Genomic DNA, 16,752 nt, shown 5'->3' with positions numbered 1-16,752 from the left:
AGACTGAAACAACTAGATCAATAAACCACACAGATCTAAAAAGTTATCCATATCGGTCCCTTGATTATATTAACTGTATAATATTCAATTCACCAGTCACATTGTTCTCAATAGAAATGTTCAATGTTTAAAATATAAATTGGTAATGATAAAATTAACTTAGTCTAATAAGCAATAACTATACATATTCAGATATATGTGATTATAGATATTTGATAGATATTTTTCCTTTTGAAATTTTATTATGATATAGTAGAATAAAGATAGCTATTTTGTAGAGAGTATGCCCAGTTCTAATTTTGTACAAAGATATGGTAGTCGTGGTAAAAAAATTCCAGTAACAGAAGAGATGGATTGGTCTACCTAAGAGAAATCAAGGAAACTTGATAAAAGGGTGTTTGTATTGCGCTTTGATGTTTAAAAAGCACTCCTGCTGTTATGATAAGAGCTTACAGGTATGTGTCTTTTGCCACTCAAACCAAGATAAGGTTTTACAGGAGCTGATGACGGCACCTTCTAAACACTGGAACACATGAAGGTCTCTTTCATCTTTGTACTGTCAGTCCTCAGTATATGTTAGTAAGAAATCATGATAGGATAAATTGAAACATAGGTAAATTGAAATGGAGAACTTTAAAGGAACAGACTATAACCTCCACCCATTCCTAGAAGTAAATAATTTAAGTATAAACATCAGTGCCTTTTCACTAAAAGAAGATAATATTTATTAGATTTATCAGAAGAGAATCAATATACCAGTGTAGAATACATTGTTAACTCCAGACAAAGCATGATCTGCCATTCAAATGTCCCCTAATAATTCCTCTTCTGTTACCCTGCATGGTTGTTCCTGAGGCCAGAGCACAGCCTGCTTATGCTTGATTTTTAATGAGACACCTAGTCCCTGACCCTGATCACTTCAGCAGGGCCTTTATATATCTCAGTTTTATAGTTTCTGCAGAAATTGAGGTCTGCCAAACAAAATGATCCCTAATAGTTCTATTTATTGCCCGGTCTGGCTGATCACCCTCAAAGGAGAATAAAGCAGTGAAATCAGCTATTGGCTGGACTTTCTGAACCATCAGGAAGTTAGGAACTGGCTGTTGCCATTGAAACTTTGTTTACATTGCAGATTTACACAGGAGAATGCTTGGGTTGTGCTTGGGACTTGAGATCGCTTGTAATAGGACTCTGCTATCATTTCAGACATGAACTTACTCTTCATCTTTGGCTCTGGGAACCAAAGCCATTTCCCTAATTACCCATGATCCATACACTGGGACAGAGGCCGGTGTAGATGCGCCATAATAATTATTCAGAAGACGACTGCCAGATTTTTAGTTATCACTTAAAAGAACTCCTTAAAATCACTATAGAAGTAAAAAAAAGCAATAGTAGTGGGAGTGAGAGCATCAGAAAGTTGGACATTCAAGGAAAAGTTGTGGTCACATAGAAAAATATTGGAGTCTACAATTTCTAAGAATAGTTCTAGGTAGTGTTATCACCGTATTATTTTGAGGTGGTGTGGAAATAAAGTTTACTGAAGATGAGACACGAACTTTAAAGCTAAATTATTGGGCAGGCCTTTTACATGGATATTAAAGTTATACAATATTACAAGGTAAGGGCCTAGAGAAGAAGACTTTGAAATCCAAGACTGAAGTCTTAAGTGAATATGGAAATCAGATCTCCTGCATGGATGACACAGGGCTATAAGTTGGATTTCATGGGCCAAGATGTTTTTACAACATGGAAGAATGAATCGTTGTATAGAAGCAACATTGGGGATTTAGAAGGATGGCAATTTTAATTTTAGGCCTTTTGTTTTATGGGGCATTGGAAAAGAAAGTCTCCCCTTGGGAGAGCTACAAAGGAAGTGGTGTCTTTTTGGGGAAAGCCAGTACTCAGGTAAGGTCACAGAGTGTTCTTTGACTCTTTGAAGGTGAGAGTGCAGGAGTTTTGTTTTTCAAATAGAAGGAGGATTGAGGGGATATTTAAACTCCTGGGAGGAAAACACAGCAGCATGAGGATTAATAATGGAGGAAAAGGATAAAGCATTATGCGATAGGACTGGCACTTGGATGGAGTTCCATTTTGTAAATGGTGAGAATGTGAGAGGCGGTAAAATTAAGTAGCATTAAATTTTCAAATGAGACTCTCCAGTCAAGTTCAGGCACTATCATGATAGACTACACCTAGTTAACCATCAGAATCACATAGAAGAGTGATAGATTCTGGGATTCACTCCAGACCTGCTAGATGGGAATCACTGAGGATGGAGCCTACATTTAAAGTAATGTTCTCAGGAAATTTTTGTGAAGTCAGGCAATCCTAGGTTTAAGAACAGAACTAACCTTTTGGGAACCGCAAGACCTAGTCTCGTGTTGATTATTGCACTTGGCAATGACTGCCCTGGAGCAGGGTTCTGGATGACTAGAGTCTGTGGTTTCAGTCTCATGCGGTCCTGGTGGTGACAGCCAAGGTAGGGGAAGCAGACAGAGACAACCCAACATCTTCTGGACATTTCCATCAGAAAACCCTACTCCAATGGACAATAGGGTTAGGTATGCATTTGGAAGCAAGAAAGCAGAAAAGTTTGCTTAGATGACTTAATAGAGGATATAGCCAGTTATGGCATAGGTTCTTCAACTCTGATACTGCTAAATTCAAGGACCAAGGGATTTCCTTTGTATTTCCCTCATGCTTGTCATCTTATGCTCATAGAATAACCTCTTGCATTCAGGGCAGGAAGAAGGAAGGAATGGGAAGGGACGTAGTTTTGGACATGTCATTCATCGGCTAGGTGATTTTCAGGCAGACAACCTTAGTTGCTAGGGAGGCTAAGAAAACTGAAGATTTAGATTTGGCCTCTGTAATAAAGGCAGGCAAGGAGAACAGGTTTATAAGTTGAGGGCGCAAATATATTTGCTACAGAAACTCAACATCAGTATGTTTAGAATGAAATTCCAATCTTCTTTCAAACTCTGTTCCTTCTCCTGCGTTCTCTGTTTTAGTCGTTGGCGTCTATTTGGTCTCACTCAGGAGCCAAGGAGTCGTCCTTAAATCCTTCTTTTCTTTTCTCATCTCCACATTAATTTGGTTAAAAACGTTATTGAGGGCATGTCCTTATATTTCTCAAATTGTCTCTACTTATTTATTCATTATTCTTTATCCAACTCTTATTTTGTTTGCCCCATTTTTTTTCTCTTGGATTTTTAAAAATTCCAGTTTCAGTCTATTTCACCCCACTATTCACTACTCCCTGCTATCCACCAGATTGTACTTTCTAACATCCAAATGTGACCAATCTCTATTTTGTTTAAATCCATCAGTAACTCTCATTGCCTTCAGAATGGAATCGAAATTTTTTGTCATGACATAAGCTCACCAGGATCCTGCTCTTAGATACCAGCCCAACTTCTTCCTTCTTAATTTCCCCAAGAATTCCCATATTCTGGCCAAAAAGAACTACCTGTGAATCCAGCAACACAGTGTTAGCTCATTCTTGGGTATCTTTTCAAACCTTGCTCCCTCTTCTTATTTCATGAAAAAAATTTTTGGCCTGTTCTGCTACTAGATATCCTTCCAGACTGAGTCAATGTCTCTTTTCTGAGAAGCCTTCTCTTACAGAAAATCCCCCCACACTCCCACTCCCTGTACAAACACACACACACACACACACACACACACACAGTGTATTAATTTATCTTTACAACTAAATGCTGAGTTTCTTGAGGGCAAAGTTACTAGTGTCTTACTCATTTGTGGATCCCGAGTGCAGATCAAGTACTTAATAAATAATTGATTGAATAAAGAATATGTGCAATTATTTAAATATCAAGTATTTTGGATTTTGTATGAATTCTTCTTCTTTCCTCTAAGCTACAGCACCATTCTATAAAAAGCAGGTTTAAATAAAATATCATGGGAATATGTTTAGAACAGTACTTACACTTATGCTAAGAAATATTATATTATTTTTAGGTTTTTGTTTTAGTATCAAAAATAAAGATATGTCTTCAAACTATATAATGTGATTTTTTATCTGGGGTGAATTAATCTGGGACAAGCATTTGCCATATTTTAGTAGAAACATAGTGTTTTTGTCATTTTATAGCCGAAATATAGTATTTGGAAATGAATACTGCTTGGAAGTGAATGCTGTAATATGTCTTTTGGTGGTTATTTTGGTTATAAAAATGGTTCTAAGATATATAGGTTTTCTGACAAGATTTCTTTATTTTCTTATTTCTTCAAACCAGTGTGGTTTCAAAAATTTGTTCTAATTTTTTTTTTTTTTTTGAGACTAGGGAGCAATTCTATTACTGTGTTTTTATTTTCTATGTTCTGATGCTTTGATGTCTGGGGTCTTGCTGACCCTGGAGGGACTGTCTCTTCCAGGGTGAGCCAATTCCTAGAGACAGTAAAACAGCTCACTTTACAGTGTATTTTTCAAATGCAAACCAACCAATCCAGAGCACCCACCCCAGCCACTTCTTTAGGCTTTCACACTCTGGGTCACTATGTACCTGCCCTAATCACCCCAGGGTCAGTGCATGTTTTCTAAGACCACCATAAAAAAACACCACAGACTGGGTGGCTTAATAAGCAACAGAAATTTATTTTCTCATGATTCTGGAGGCTGGAAGTCCAAGATCAAGGTGTCACCAAGTTTGCTTTCTTTTGAGTCTTCTTTCCTTGCCTGTGGATGACTCTCTTCTCTCTGGATCTTCACAGTCTTCTCTCTGTGTGTGCCGATGTCCTAAATGCCTCTTCTTATAAGGACACCAATCATATTGGATTAGAACCCACCAATATGACCTCATTTTACCTTAATTACCTCTGTATACCTCCAAATATGGTCACATTCTGAGGTGCTGAGGGTTTGGACTTCAACATATGAATTGGGGGTGGCGGGTACACTTCAGCCCATAAGAGCAAGGTACTAAACAACTAGGGACAGCCCTGACTGAATAAATGAAATATTGATGGATTTGCAGATCATGGCTCTATGTTTGTCAAATCTCATGGAAATAAATACCCAAAAGTATAATTTTACTTATATAATTTTTTAAAAAAATTTTAAAAAGAAATAGTAGCTTTTTACAATTGGAAAAATTCTGATGATGAGGAGTCCACCATATAGATTATTAAGTGTAGTATTATCTTTAGGGAAAAAACATAACTGATTCTCTCTACTTACTCTTTACTGTAGAAATACAGCTCTCTTTATAAAAGCGCTAAATATAGGTATTTTCGTGGTTTCTGAATATTTTCAAGATGGAAAATAAAACTAAATTCTTTTTATAATATTAAAGAAATCTTTTAGATTATTCCCACACTTTCAAACAGTATCTTTCTAATTACTGCCCTTCCCAAGATATGAGTATTCACTGTACATTTATTGAAAGGAAGACCTGTTTAGACTTTATCAAAGTGTAAAACGACCCAGGTTTGTGACTGTGACTAAATAAGAATGTGCTAATCACTGATTCTTAAATACATTGCTTCTTAAACAAATTACTGTATTTTTTTTTTTTTAAATTACACTATACTAGGTGTGCTTTATTTATTTATTAATGGCTGTGTTGGATCCTCGTCTCTGTGCGAGGGCTCTCCCCAGCTGTGGCAAGCGGGGGCCACTCCTCATCACGGTGCGCGGGCCTCTCACTATCGTGGCCTCTCTTGTTGCGGAGCACAGGCTCCAGACGCGCAGGCTCAGTAATTGTGGCTCACGGGCCCATTTGCTCCGTGGCATGTGGGATCTTCCCAGACCAGGGCTCGAACCCATGTCTCCCGCATTGGCAGGCAGACTCTCAACCACTGCGCCACCAGGGAACCCCACTGTATATTTTTATAAAGATTGCATGTTAAGGCTCATAATCAAATATCATGAATATTCTGTGAATATTTTTAGGTTGGTTTGCCAGGACTTTGCCTTAGTCTCATTTATAAACATTCCAAATACACAAATTATTCCTTAATGAGAACCTGAATAATGCTTATATATTATCCAGTTAAATAAGCATTATTTAACTAGTTACCTTTTTTATCTTATTACCTTCTAGCTACCGTTAAAGATCTAATGACTATTCATTGAAGTTCATTACTGTTTTAAGAAAACTGATAAAGAAATTGTCAAAAGCCCCTGGAGTCAAAAGTGGATGTCAATTATAACTTTTGCTGCAATAGCCTTGAGGCTTGGACTTCATTCTCTTCCGTCTGAGTTATGTGGCCAATTTCACATAACCTGTTTGTACAAGATAAGATTTGAAGGATGGCAGGCTCTACACATGTGGCTTCATTGATATAGAGACTTTGAAATTGTTGGCAAAGCTTCATCCTGCTGATTGTACATCATTGATGGAGAATTTTAAAATGCCAAACATAATTTTCTACTGCAGGATTGTGGTGCAATATAAAAATGAAAGAGAGAGGGTGTGGGGAGGGAGAGAAAATGAATATGAATATAAATATAGATGACATCTTTAAATAGCTTTGAGCTCTGAAATAGAATGCACTAAAATAAAAAGCTGTCCAGGAGATTAGTTGATTGACAACTTATTAACCCCCCCATATCATTGTTTTTGTGCTTGCAAATTCCAATTTGGGGGACTAAAGGTGGTAGAAGTGGTTAACATTGGTGAAAGATATTTAATAGCAACTGATACAAGCTGAATTTTAAATTCCATGCAATTTATAATTGACTATTTTGCTATTTTTGTTTACAGTACTTTTGTGGTTATTGTATAAATAGTGAAAAATTAAAGATAATATTCAACATTTAATTGAACTATGGCAAACATTTAATTATGCAGCTCCAGGGGCTGAAGATTTGTAGCTATTATACGAATCTACAAAAATTACAGTTTTAATTGTTTCATGGTAATTGTTATTGTGCAATCTTAGTTTCATTTATTGCCCACACTCCCTTAATTGCATATGCAGTTTTATTTTCAGTGGATCTTATGTTCAAGAAGCTTTGCATATTCATCATTTGTTAGCTTCCATTATGAGAAACCAGATTATGGATGTTATTCATAAATCATTTTCACAACCAGTTGCTTCAATTTTATTTCCAATACAAATGTGAACAATTTATATAGAGTCTGTGCTGTTGTGAAAGATTTCGTTGAATTGGTCTTAGGTCATTTATTCATTCATTCATTAAACAGGTATATATTGAGCATCTATGTTATGTCAAGAATTTTTCTAGACATGAGGGAGAAGCAGTGAAAAAACAAATGGTAATCCCTGAGTTTATGGAATTTATATTTTAGTCAGAAAGAGAAAGAAGCTAAGCAAGTAAATAGAAAAATGTACTTTATGTCAAGTGGTGTTATGTGCTATGGGTACAATAAAACAGAAAACTGAGATAAGGGTGCCACAGGTAAGAGGGAGATAAGTTTTAAATAGAGTGGTCAGGCATGGTCACATTAAGAACATATTTTCTGAGCAAAAAAAAAAAAAAGTTGAGAGGTCAAGCCATGTGTATATTGGAAGGAAGCCACGTGTCAAGGCGAAAGTCCTGAAGCAAGAGTAAGCCTGGTTTGTAAGAGGAAGATCATGGAAAGGACTTTTGCATGCATTTCTTGTAGGATAGAAGCCCGTGTGATGATTTTGAGCAAAGGAGACATGATCTGACTTGCTGCTTGATTTAGCTTTAATATGTTCTTCTTGTCCTTCTTTCTGTAAATGGATAGTTAAATTACAGGATTTGAGGTCAATCATTTTTCATTCCTAATGAAAACTTTTATAATTACTAATTTCCTTCTAAGTACTGTTTTAGCTATATGACACAAATTTTAGTAAGTTATATTTTCATTCAGATCAAAATACTTGGTTATTTCAAAGTCTGTTTTATTTAAATGTGTGATATTTAATTACCGAATAAATGTGGATTTCCCAGATTTGTAGTTTAATTTTGTTTTAGTCTGAGGATATTGAAAGGTAATAACGGGGCAAGGGCAGCGACAAGGAGGCAAAATAAGAAGTTTTAACTATAATCCAGAAAGAATGATGTTCCCTTGACTGAGAATTGGTAGTAGTAGTGAGTACCTCGATGTAGTGAGATTCCGGATGTGTTTTATAGATCAAGCAAAGATTTGCTGATGGATGACATGTCCGATGAAAGTAAGAGATGTATCATACATGACTCTACTCTTTTTACCTGAACTAGAAGGATGGAGTTGTCATGGACTGAGATGAGCAAAATGTGGGAGGAGAAAGTTTGGGCCGAGAAAATCAGAAAATATGCGTAGTTTCAGGCATATTTCTTTTGAAATGCATGTTGGTTATCCAAGTGAAGTGGCCAAGTCAGCAACAGGATATGTCGGAGTCCAGTGAAAGGTCTGGACCTAAGTTATAGTTATATGAGTTATTGGCATTGGAAATGTTTTAAAGGCATGAGACTAGGTGATATTAACAAGATTGTGAGAAGAGACGAGATCCAAGGCTAATGTTACCTTGTGTAACATCGATGAGATGAGGGAAAACCAGCCAAGGAGACGAGAATAAACGCTAGTCATTTAAGATGAAAACCAGGAGAAAATTATGTACCAGGATCCAGTGAAGAAAACATTTCAAGAAAAAGGGAGTGATCAACTATATCAGTATTACTGATATGTCAGGTATGTTGGGAAGGAAAAATTAAATATTATTGTAGATTAACAATGGAGAGGTCAACTTTGATATATGCAGTTTCAGCGCAGTGGTGTTAAAAAAAAAAAGGAATAGAGTTCTGATATATGTTACACCAACATGAATAAACCTTGACAACATCTGAGAAGTAAAAAGTTAAACACAAGAAGCTATATAATGTGTGATTCCATTTTATAAAATGTGCGGAATAGGCAAAGTCATCAGAAAGCAGATCAGTGGTTGCCAGAGGCTGAGGAGGGGGAGAGAATGGGAGTGATTGCTAACGGGTACAGGGTTTTATTTTGGAGTGATGGAAATGTTTTGGAATTAGATAATGGTGATAATTGCATGACACTGAGAATGTATAAAAGCCACCAAATTGTGTACTTTTAAATGGTTAAAGTGGTGAACTTTAGGTTATGTGAATTTTAACTTCATTTTAAAAAAATTGAAAAAAAACCTCATTGGAACAGATGCAAGAGAGAATGGGGGGAGAAGAAGTGGTGCTGGAATCAGTGAGAATAGGCAGAACTTGGAGAAGTTAGTTGGAGGGAGTTGGAGGTTTAAGAGATTTTCTTAAGATGGGTGAAATTTTGGCCTCTTGTATACTGAAGGGAAAGAAAGCATGTGGGATGTAAAAGAGGGGAGGAAATTGCTGGAATGATTGCAAAATAGGGGAGAGGAGATGCATTTCCTGGGTAAATGAAAGGAGTGGACCTAGAGAGAAGCAGGACTGGTTGATCACAGTTAAGAGGAGGAAAGACATGTGGGTGGCGGTGCAGGTGATGGGGCTTGTGAGGTTTTCTTCTGGTTTCTCTCATTTTCCCAATGAAACATAAAGCAAGATGATTAGCTGAGGGGGAGGAGGAGTTGGAGGTTTAAGGAGTGGGTAGAGGGTTTTGAACAGTTGTCTAGAAATGGAAGAAAAGGAAACAATTAGGAAGATGTAGCGGGATGGCCCCAGTGCAATGAAGTGAGTAGTCAGGGATATGAAGTCATTTCAGTCAGCTTGGTGTTGACCCATCACTCCCATTCATCTGCACGGATGCAGGTGGAGTGTGTCGTGTGGGTCTCAGCCTATTCACAGTGATGCTATCTGCCAGGAATCTCAGGCGCTCACCTGGACCCAGATTACATGTGGTGAGTCCCCACAGACATTTCCCAGACCAGAGCCAGTGTTGTGATGCTGTGGCTAGTCCAGCCCTTGCGGTTCTTATGATTACAAGACACACCTCTGCAACAACCATCAGGGAACTTTGGAAAAACAAGGTTTGCTTCTTACAGGTCCTGGAGGGTACCCAGCACATCCAAGGGCCATACAGTGAGGTTGTGGGGAGAGAGAGTAAACCTAGGGTTCTGCCTTTGTTGGGGTCGAGGGTGGGGTGCATCGGGTTTCCCGGTTTTACTTTTTATTGTTGAATTTAAAACATACAAGTGGGAATTAAAGTGCAGTAAGGGAAAAGCTGGGTCACTCGAATGCTCAGTTATCTAGGTCACCAAGGGCTTTGAAAAGGGGAACTTCAAAGGGTGGGACGGCCTGGCTCTTTATCCAGCATGTAAGGGGCAATGTGTTTATTAGAGGTGCATGTCTTTGAAATGGATGCCTCAGCAATCAAAAGGTTGATGTCAGACACTTACATTACAATCGAGAAAGCTAATTGTCAGGCACTTACACTACGTGAAGGATTGTACTTATCAGAGCTTTTGTCCTGAGTTTGTGGAAGCATGAGAAGAGCCAGCAGGTGACTGTTTTCTAACATCAGTAAGAAAAGAAATGAGGACATGAGAGGGGATGAAAGGAATTGCAAAACTGGAGGACCATTATATTGTAGGCCCTGATGCTGTCAAAAATTTTTTACAGTAGAGATACTAGAGGGAGTGAGTGGAAAGATAGGGGTGATGGTTGGGGAGTGGGCCCCTCATAATTAAGATAGAGGAAGTGTTATCACCATTAGTTATGATCATATTCAGCCGAGTGGTGGCAGAAGTTGTTTTACATCAGCAGTTCTCCTTCATGAGCATCAGTAAGAAAAATCGAGAAATTGAGGGGCAAGATGAATGTGAACATTGAAATGACAAAGAGTGACATTGAGCCAACGGGTAAAGTAGTCAGGGATTGAGGGGTAGGGCACCAGTGTCTGTAGATGACTGTAACAAGATGTCAAAAGATTCAAAGCTCAGATATTTAGGAAGGTGAGAAACCTCCATACTGTTTTCCATAGTGGCTGTACCCATTTACGTTCCCACCAACAGTGTATGAGGGTTCCCTTTTCTCCACATCCTCGCCAACATTTGGTATTCGTGTTCTTTCTGATGATAGCCATTCTGACTGTATAAGATGATATCTCATTGCGGTTTTGATTTGCATTTCCCTGATAATTAGTGATGTTGAGCATTTTTTCATGTGCCTGTTGGCCATCTGCATTTCCTCTTTAAAAAAATGTCTATTCAGTTCTTCTGCCCATTTTTTAATCAGGTTGTTTTTTTTTTTGATGTTGAGTTGTATGAGCTTTTTATATATTTTGGATATTAACCCTTTAGCAGTCATCATTTGCAAATATTTTTTCCCATTCAGTAGGTTTTCTTTTCATTTTGTCCATCGTTTTGCTGTGCAAAAACTTTTAAGTTTAATTAGATCCCATTTGTTTATTTTTGCTTTTATTTCCTTTACTTTAAGAGATGGATCCAAAAAAATATTGCTGCGATTTATGTCAGAGTGTTCCACCTATGTTTTCCTCTAAGAGTTTTACAGAGATCTGATTAAAATCCAGAAGCACTGGCATGGTTGTTTTTCTCTCTCTCTCTTCTCTCTCTGAATCGATCTCTCTTTTTCTGTCTGTGTAATGAGTCTCCCTAAGGCATGATGCTGCCATACAGAGGAGTTGGGTTGAGCATGCTCTGTAGAACAAATGTTAACATTTTAAGAAATAATGATCATTTCTAGTGACACCTGCATCTCACTTCTTGCCAATCTTACAGATGAAATTTTACCATGTCAAGAAACATTGAATACCAAGAAGGAACAATGCCATCCAGATATAAGTCTCTGCAGATTTGATTCTACAGATGAAGGATTGAGGTGTAAGTGTTAAAATGAGATGTCTTCCTGCCTTGTCAGTGTGTAGGCCATCCATGAGACTCAGAAGCCTAACAGGAATATCAGGCCTCTAGTAGGGATACTCACTTGACAAACTCTGTTGACATCTGTGTCTTAGTTTTAGCAGGAGTATCATTGGGGTTTTAGCTGGAGTGTTATTGCAAGTCTGTTGTTTATTCAAAAAGTGAAAGACAGTAAATATGTCAATTTAAGATAATGTTGTTTTGTAAAACAGTTACATTAAAGATCTTGGAATTATATACAATGTTTCTTCTTTAAAATTTCAACATGATTGTGAATAGTAAATTATTTAAGTTAACTGAATTCCATAAAGTAGGTAAGGTCAGATATTATGCCATATAAAAAACCACAATGGAAGCAGTGGTACAAGAAAAAGTAGAAATCTCTTCATTTTTTTTTTTTTTTTGGCGGTAGTGGTTCTCATTCAGAGGATGCCCATCTGGATCAAATGAAGAACTTTTAAAAAGTAGAGGACACTCTAAGACTTATTGAATCAAAATTTCCAGATATGAATTTGTGTGTGTATGTGTGTGTTTAAGCCTTGATTGCAACTATAACCATTGTTAAGCAGCCACTCTAGTAGACTGTGATAGTCCACCAACATCTTTTTCTCCTCTCTTTAGTGTGTCAGGCCTGTGGATTTGATTTTGACATGTGTGACTGGGTATCAGAAACATCTGCTGGGCAAACTTCCTGGATGCGCACAAAAGCAAGAGAAATTTCTGTGTTAGAATCTCCACCTCAGCAGGATCAAAGCGGTGATGATGAAGGTAGCAAATAAAAAATCATATTGATTATGCTGCCTTTTTAACTTTTTTTAGTGGTTGCTCTAGAGTTTGTGAAATACATTTACAACTAATCCAAGTCTACTTTCAAATAACTCTATACTTCCTCATGGGTAGTGCAAGCCCATTATAATAAATACTCCTAAATCTTCCCTCCTTTCCCTTGTATTATTGCTGTCATTCATTTCATTTAATTATCAAATACATTAGGACTATTACTGTTTTGAACAAACTTATTTTTTTGATTAACTAAGCAAGTTGAAAATAAAATGTTTCATTTTACTTTCATTTATTCCTTCTCTGATACTATTCCTTTCTTTATGTAGATCTGAGTTTCTGACCTATATCATTTTCCTTCTCACTGAAGAATGCCTTTTAGCATTACTTGCAAGTCTACTGGCCACAAATTCCCTCAATTTTTATTTGTCTGAGCAAGGCTTTATTTGTATTTCATTTTTGAAGGATAATTTTTGCTGGACATAGAATTCTAGGTTGAGTTTTTTTCTTCTTTTAATACTTTAAATATTTTACTCCACTCTCTTCTTGCTTAATGGTTCGGAAGAGAAGTCTGATCCAATTCTTATCTGTGTTCCTCTATAGGTAAGATTTTTTTCTTCCTGGAATATTTCAAGATTTTCGCTTGTCTTTGATTGCAGCTTTGAATATAGTAATGTGCTTAGGTGTAGTTTCTTGGATATTTATCCTGCTTGGTGTTTCCTGAGCTTCCAGGATCTCTGGTTTGGTGTCTGACATTAATTTGGATGAAAATTCTCAGTCACTGTTACTTCAAATATTGATTCTCTTCCTTTCTCTCTTTCTTCTTCTCATATTTCCATTATGCATATGTTGCACCTTTTGTAGTTTTCCCAGAGTTCTTAGATAGAATCATTCCATTTCTTCACTGTTTTTTTTTTCTCTTTGCTTTTCAGTTTTGTAAGTTTCTATTGACATATCCTTAAGCTCAGAGATTCATTCCTCAGCTGAGTCAAGTCTGCTAATGAGCCCTTTGAAGACATTTTTCATTTCTGTTATACTGTTTTTTATCCCTAGCATTTTTTGATTCTTCCCTAGAATTTCCAACTCTCTGCCTACATTATCTTTTTTGCATGTTTTCTACTTTTTCCACTGGAACTCTTAACTTATTTATCCCAGTCTGATAATTCCAGCATCCCTGCCAGATCTGGGTCTGGTTCTGGTTCTGATGTCTATTCTTTCTCTTCAGACTATATATTTTTTGCCTTTTAGTGTGCCTTGTAATTTTTTTGTGTGTGAAAGCCAGGCATAATGTACTGCATAAAAGGAATTAAGGTAGATAGGTATTTAATGTGAGCTTTTATGTTTATCCAGCTACAGATTAGGCTCTGTTTACTGTTGGCTGTAGCCGTTAATGTCTGAGGCTAAAATTTCATGCAGTGTTCTTGTTTTGGTCCCACTGTTGTCTTTGGGTTTCTCTAAAGGTATCTTCTGAAATAAGGTTTGAGACCCGCAGTTCTTTTGGTAATATTTCCTTGTTATCATACAGGACCACTTTTGATGTGGTGATAAGTTGTGAGAGGAAGGGAAGCATCCTATAGTCCTATGAATGGATCTCAGTCTTTGATCCAGTGGGGGCTGGATCTGGGTATTTTGCTCCTGTCATCTGGAAGGTTAGAACCTGCTGGATTTGATATCTCACTTCTCCCAGTTAGGATCTCCAGTCGGTTAGCTGGTTGTAAAGCTTCTCTTGAGTGAAAGCCTTATTAAGAATAACAGGACAGTCCAGGTATATTTCAAAATGACTACTTTTCCTCTCCCCCAGCTGTAGGCACAAGAGGATTTTTCTCTGATTCTTACTGTGAGAACCTGGTAGGGCTCCTGAAGGTAAAACTCACAAAAGAGCGGGGTCCTCCCTAAGATGGGACTGCCTGGAGTTTGTAACTCGCAAATGTGTTCACACTGAGCCTCCAGCAGTTCGCCAATCACAATCTAGTTTTTTCCACCCCTGTACTTTCCCATACAATTTTGGGATTCTGCTCTTGAAAGTTGTGATTCTCTGTATCTGCTTACCTCACCAATTCTTGCACAATGGTTTGTGCCATGACCTCAATTTTCCTAGGGGTCTAAGAAGAGTTGTTGATTTTCAGTTTGTTCATATAGTTTCTTGCTAAGTGGACATGAGTAACAACTTCCAAGCTTCTTACATGGTGGTCCAGAAACTGGAAATTTTGCAGGCTTTTTTTCAATTAGATTTGTTCTCTTTCTAAACCCCCTTTACTCTTTCCTGCTCTTTTACTTTGTTCCTACCTCCTTGTTCAGCAATTTTATCGTGGTATTACTCAGCAACCCAGAACCTTATCTGAGTAACAATCCTGGTTTAAGGTTTCATACTTGATGGTAATGCTTGGAGTTTTGCACATACTGTCACTTAGCCATAGCCCACAGCAGTGAGGGTCAGTACCTTTCCCACCTCAGTTTACGAGAAGGATTTCCAGCCCTAATCTTTGACCTCATTGAGAGAATTTGACTCTGTTCATCCAGGATTTTGCAACATTTAAATTAGTCAAAATTCTAGCTCCTACAGCCAGCCCTAATCTTTGACCTCATTGAGAGAATTTGACTCTGTTCATCCAGGATTTTGCAACATTTAAATTAGTCAAAATTCTAGCTACTACAGCCTGCTTCTGGTCCCAACATCCAAGAGTTCTGTGGTTTCAGCCCTGCTCATCACTTGGCATATCTATTTTTTCCTTATCTTTTGAGATGTTTTGTCTTGTTTAATCTGTCTCTGCTTTTGTAAAAATGTTTTTTCATTTTATTTATCATTTCCTTACGTATAGGTCAGAGGAAAAGTATTAACTTATTATATACTACTTTGATTAAAGACTAACATGTCTAGCAAATAAATTTAACTGAATTTAAGTTCAAAGTTTTTAGATGTTGCAGGAATATTTGCTCTCTTACAAAGAAATAAAACATTTGAAAGACTTTATCTTTGAAAATTGAAGTTATAAAACAGAAATATCTTTGTATCTCTGCATTGTATATATTATTGAGTTCAAAAGTAATCCAAATTGGTTTTAAGAATCAGATGGAAAAAATTGACAATATTTTTAAGTACTGTACAATCCATATGTGTAGTTTAGTAGGACTGTAAGTATATGAGGCTTCCATGTAGTTTGGTAAGAAAGAGGGCAGTTTAAATTATATTCCCTTAAACGATAAAAGTTTTTCTGTGAAGAATAGAAAAAATAATCAAAAGGGAAAATAATTCTGGGAAGAAAGATGAGGAATTTTTGATTAAAGAAAGATTGCATTGTTATATTTAAAAGAATGATCATTTGGTGGTTCAGAGATTTTTATATCAGTAGATTTCTTTTTATAAGAATATTGAATTTTCATATTGAAGGTATTGTCAAACTTTGATTTTAGGAATTAGGAGGAGATTACAGTACATTTTAAAAATCAAATATGGAAATGAAAATCTGTAATTTGTAGTTGATGCAATCTTTTAAAAACATCGTATTCTTTTAAATAAAATATTTGTGTTTCAAGCTTGATTTGGAAAAGTAATACAATAATTTTGTTCAAACAGAAAGCAGCTAATTTCTTCTAAGTTGCTTTTTTTCCCCTTTATTTTTCAGGTTACTATATATGGGTAGGGGCTAAGCATGCTTCTACTCTTAACCATTTAGACAGCAGGGCTTATCTAAATAGCTCTGTGTGTCACTGCTTGGGCAAGAGCTGTCATCTTCAATTCTATTACTCTATGGAAAACAGTGTTCTGAGAGTAGGACTGTATAATCAAAAGGTGAGAAGAAACTTGCATTAATTTCAAATTCATTGAATAAATGAAATTTCTATTCTTGGCAACTTTTGTTTCTATTTCTCAGTTGCATGTAGGCTATAGGTATTCCTTATCTTGACTTTATTTGGTATACCTTTAATTTTTTTTTTTTTTTTTTTGCCTCTGAGGGGGAATTTGTTTTTTTCTTTTCCATTATGGTTTATTGCAGGATACTGAATATAGTTCCCTGTGCTATACAATAGCACAAATGTTGTTTAATTGGTATACGTTTAAAAAGAAGTATTAAGAAGCTGGTTTAGGAGATACTGTCATGTACACTGTGGTCGTTTGCAAAATATTTCATAAAATTGGTAAAATTCATGAAAATATATTAAAAACTATGGTGTAATAATATATTTGGGATTCTATATTATTAACTCTATACT

At 36.6% G+C, this 16,752-nt stretch overlaps 1 protein-coding gene across 1 annotated transcript in view; it reads left to right on the top strand.

Annotated features, from left to right (window-relative positions):
* Positions 1–16,752, top strand: part of MALRD1 (MAM and LDL receptor class A domain containing 1) — a 607,787-nt gene that overhangs the window by 52,922 nt on the left and 538,113 nt on the right. The window contains exons 7-9 of the mRNA XM_061181405.1: positions 11,620–11,721; positions 12,382–12,528; positions 16,164–16,330. Of these exons, the coding sequence (XP_061037388.1) occupies positions 11,620–11,721; positions 12,382–12,528; positions 16,164–16,330 (416 nt within the window). The remainder of the gene's footprint in view (positions 1–11,619; positions 11,722–12,381; positions 12,529–16,163; positions 16,331–16,752) is intronic.

This window comes from Eubalaena glacialis, chromosome 2, assembly GCF_028564815.1.
Source record: "Eubalaena glacialis isolate mEubGla1 chromosome 2, mEubGla1.1.hap2.+ XY, whole genome shotgun sequence".
NCBI lineage: Eukaryota > Metazoa > Chordata > Mammalia > Artiodactyla > Balaenidae > Eubalaena > Eubalaena glacialis.
This window is presented reverse-complemented; position numbering and strand designations above follow the sequence as displayed.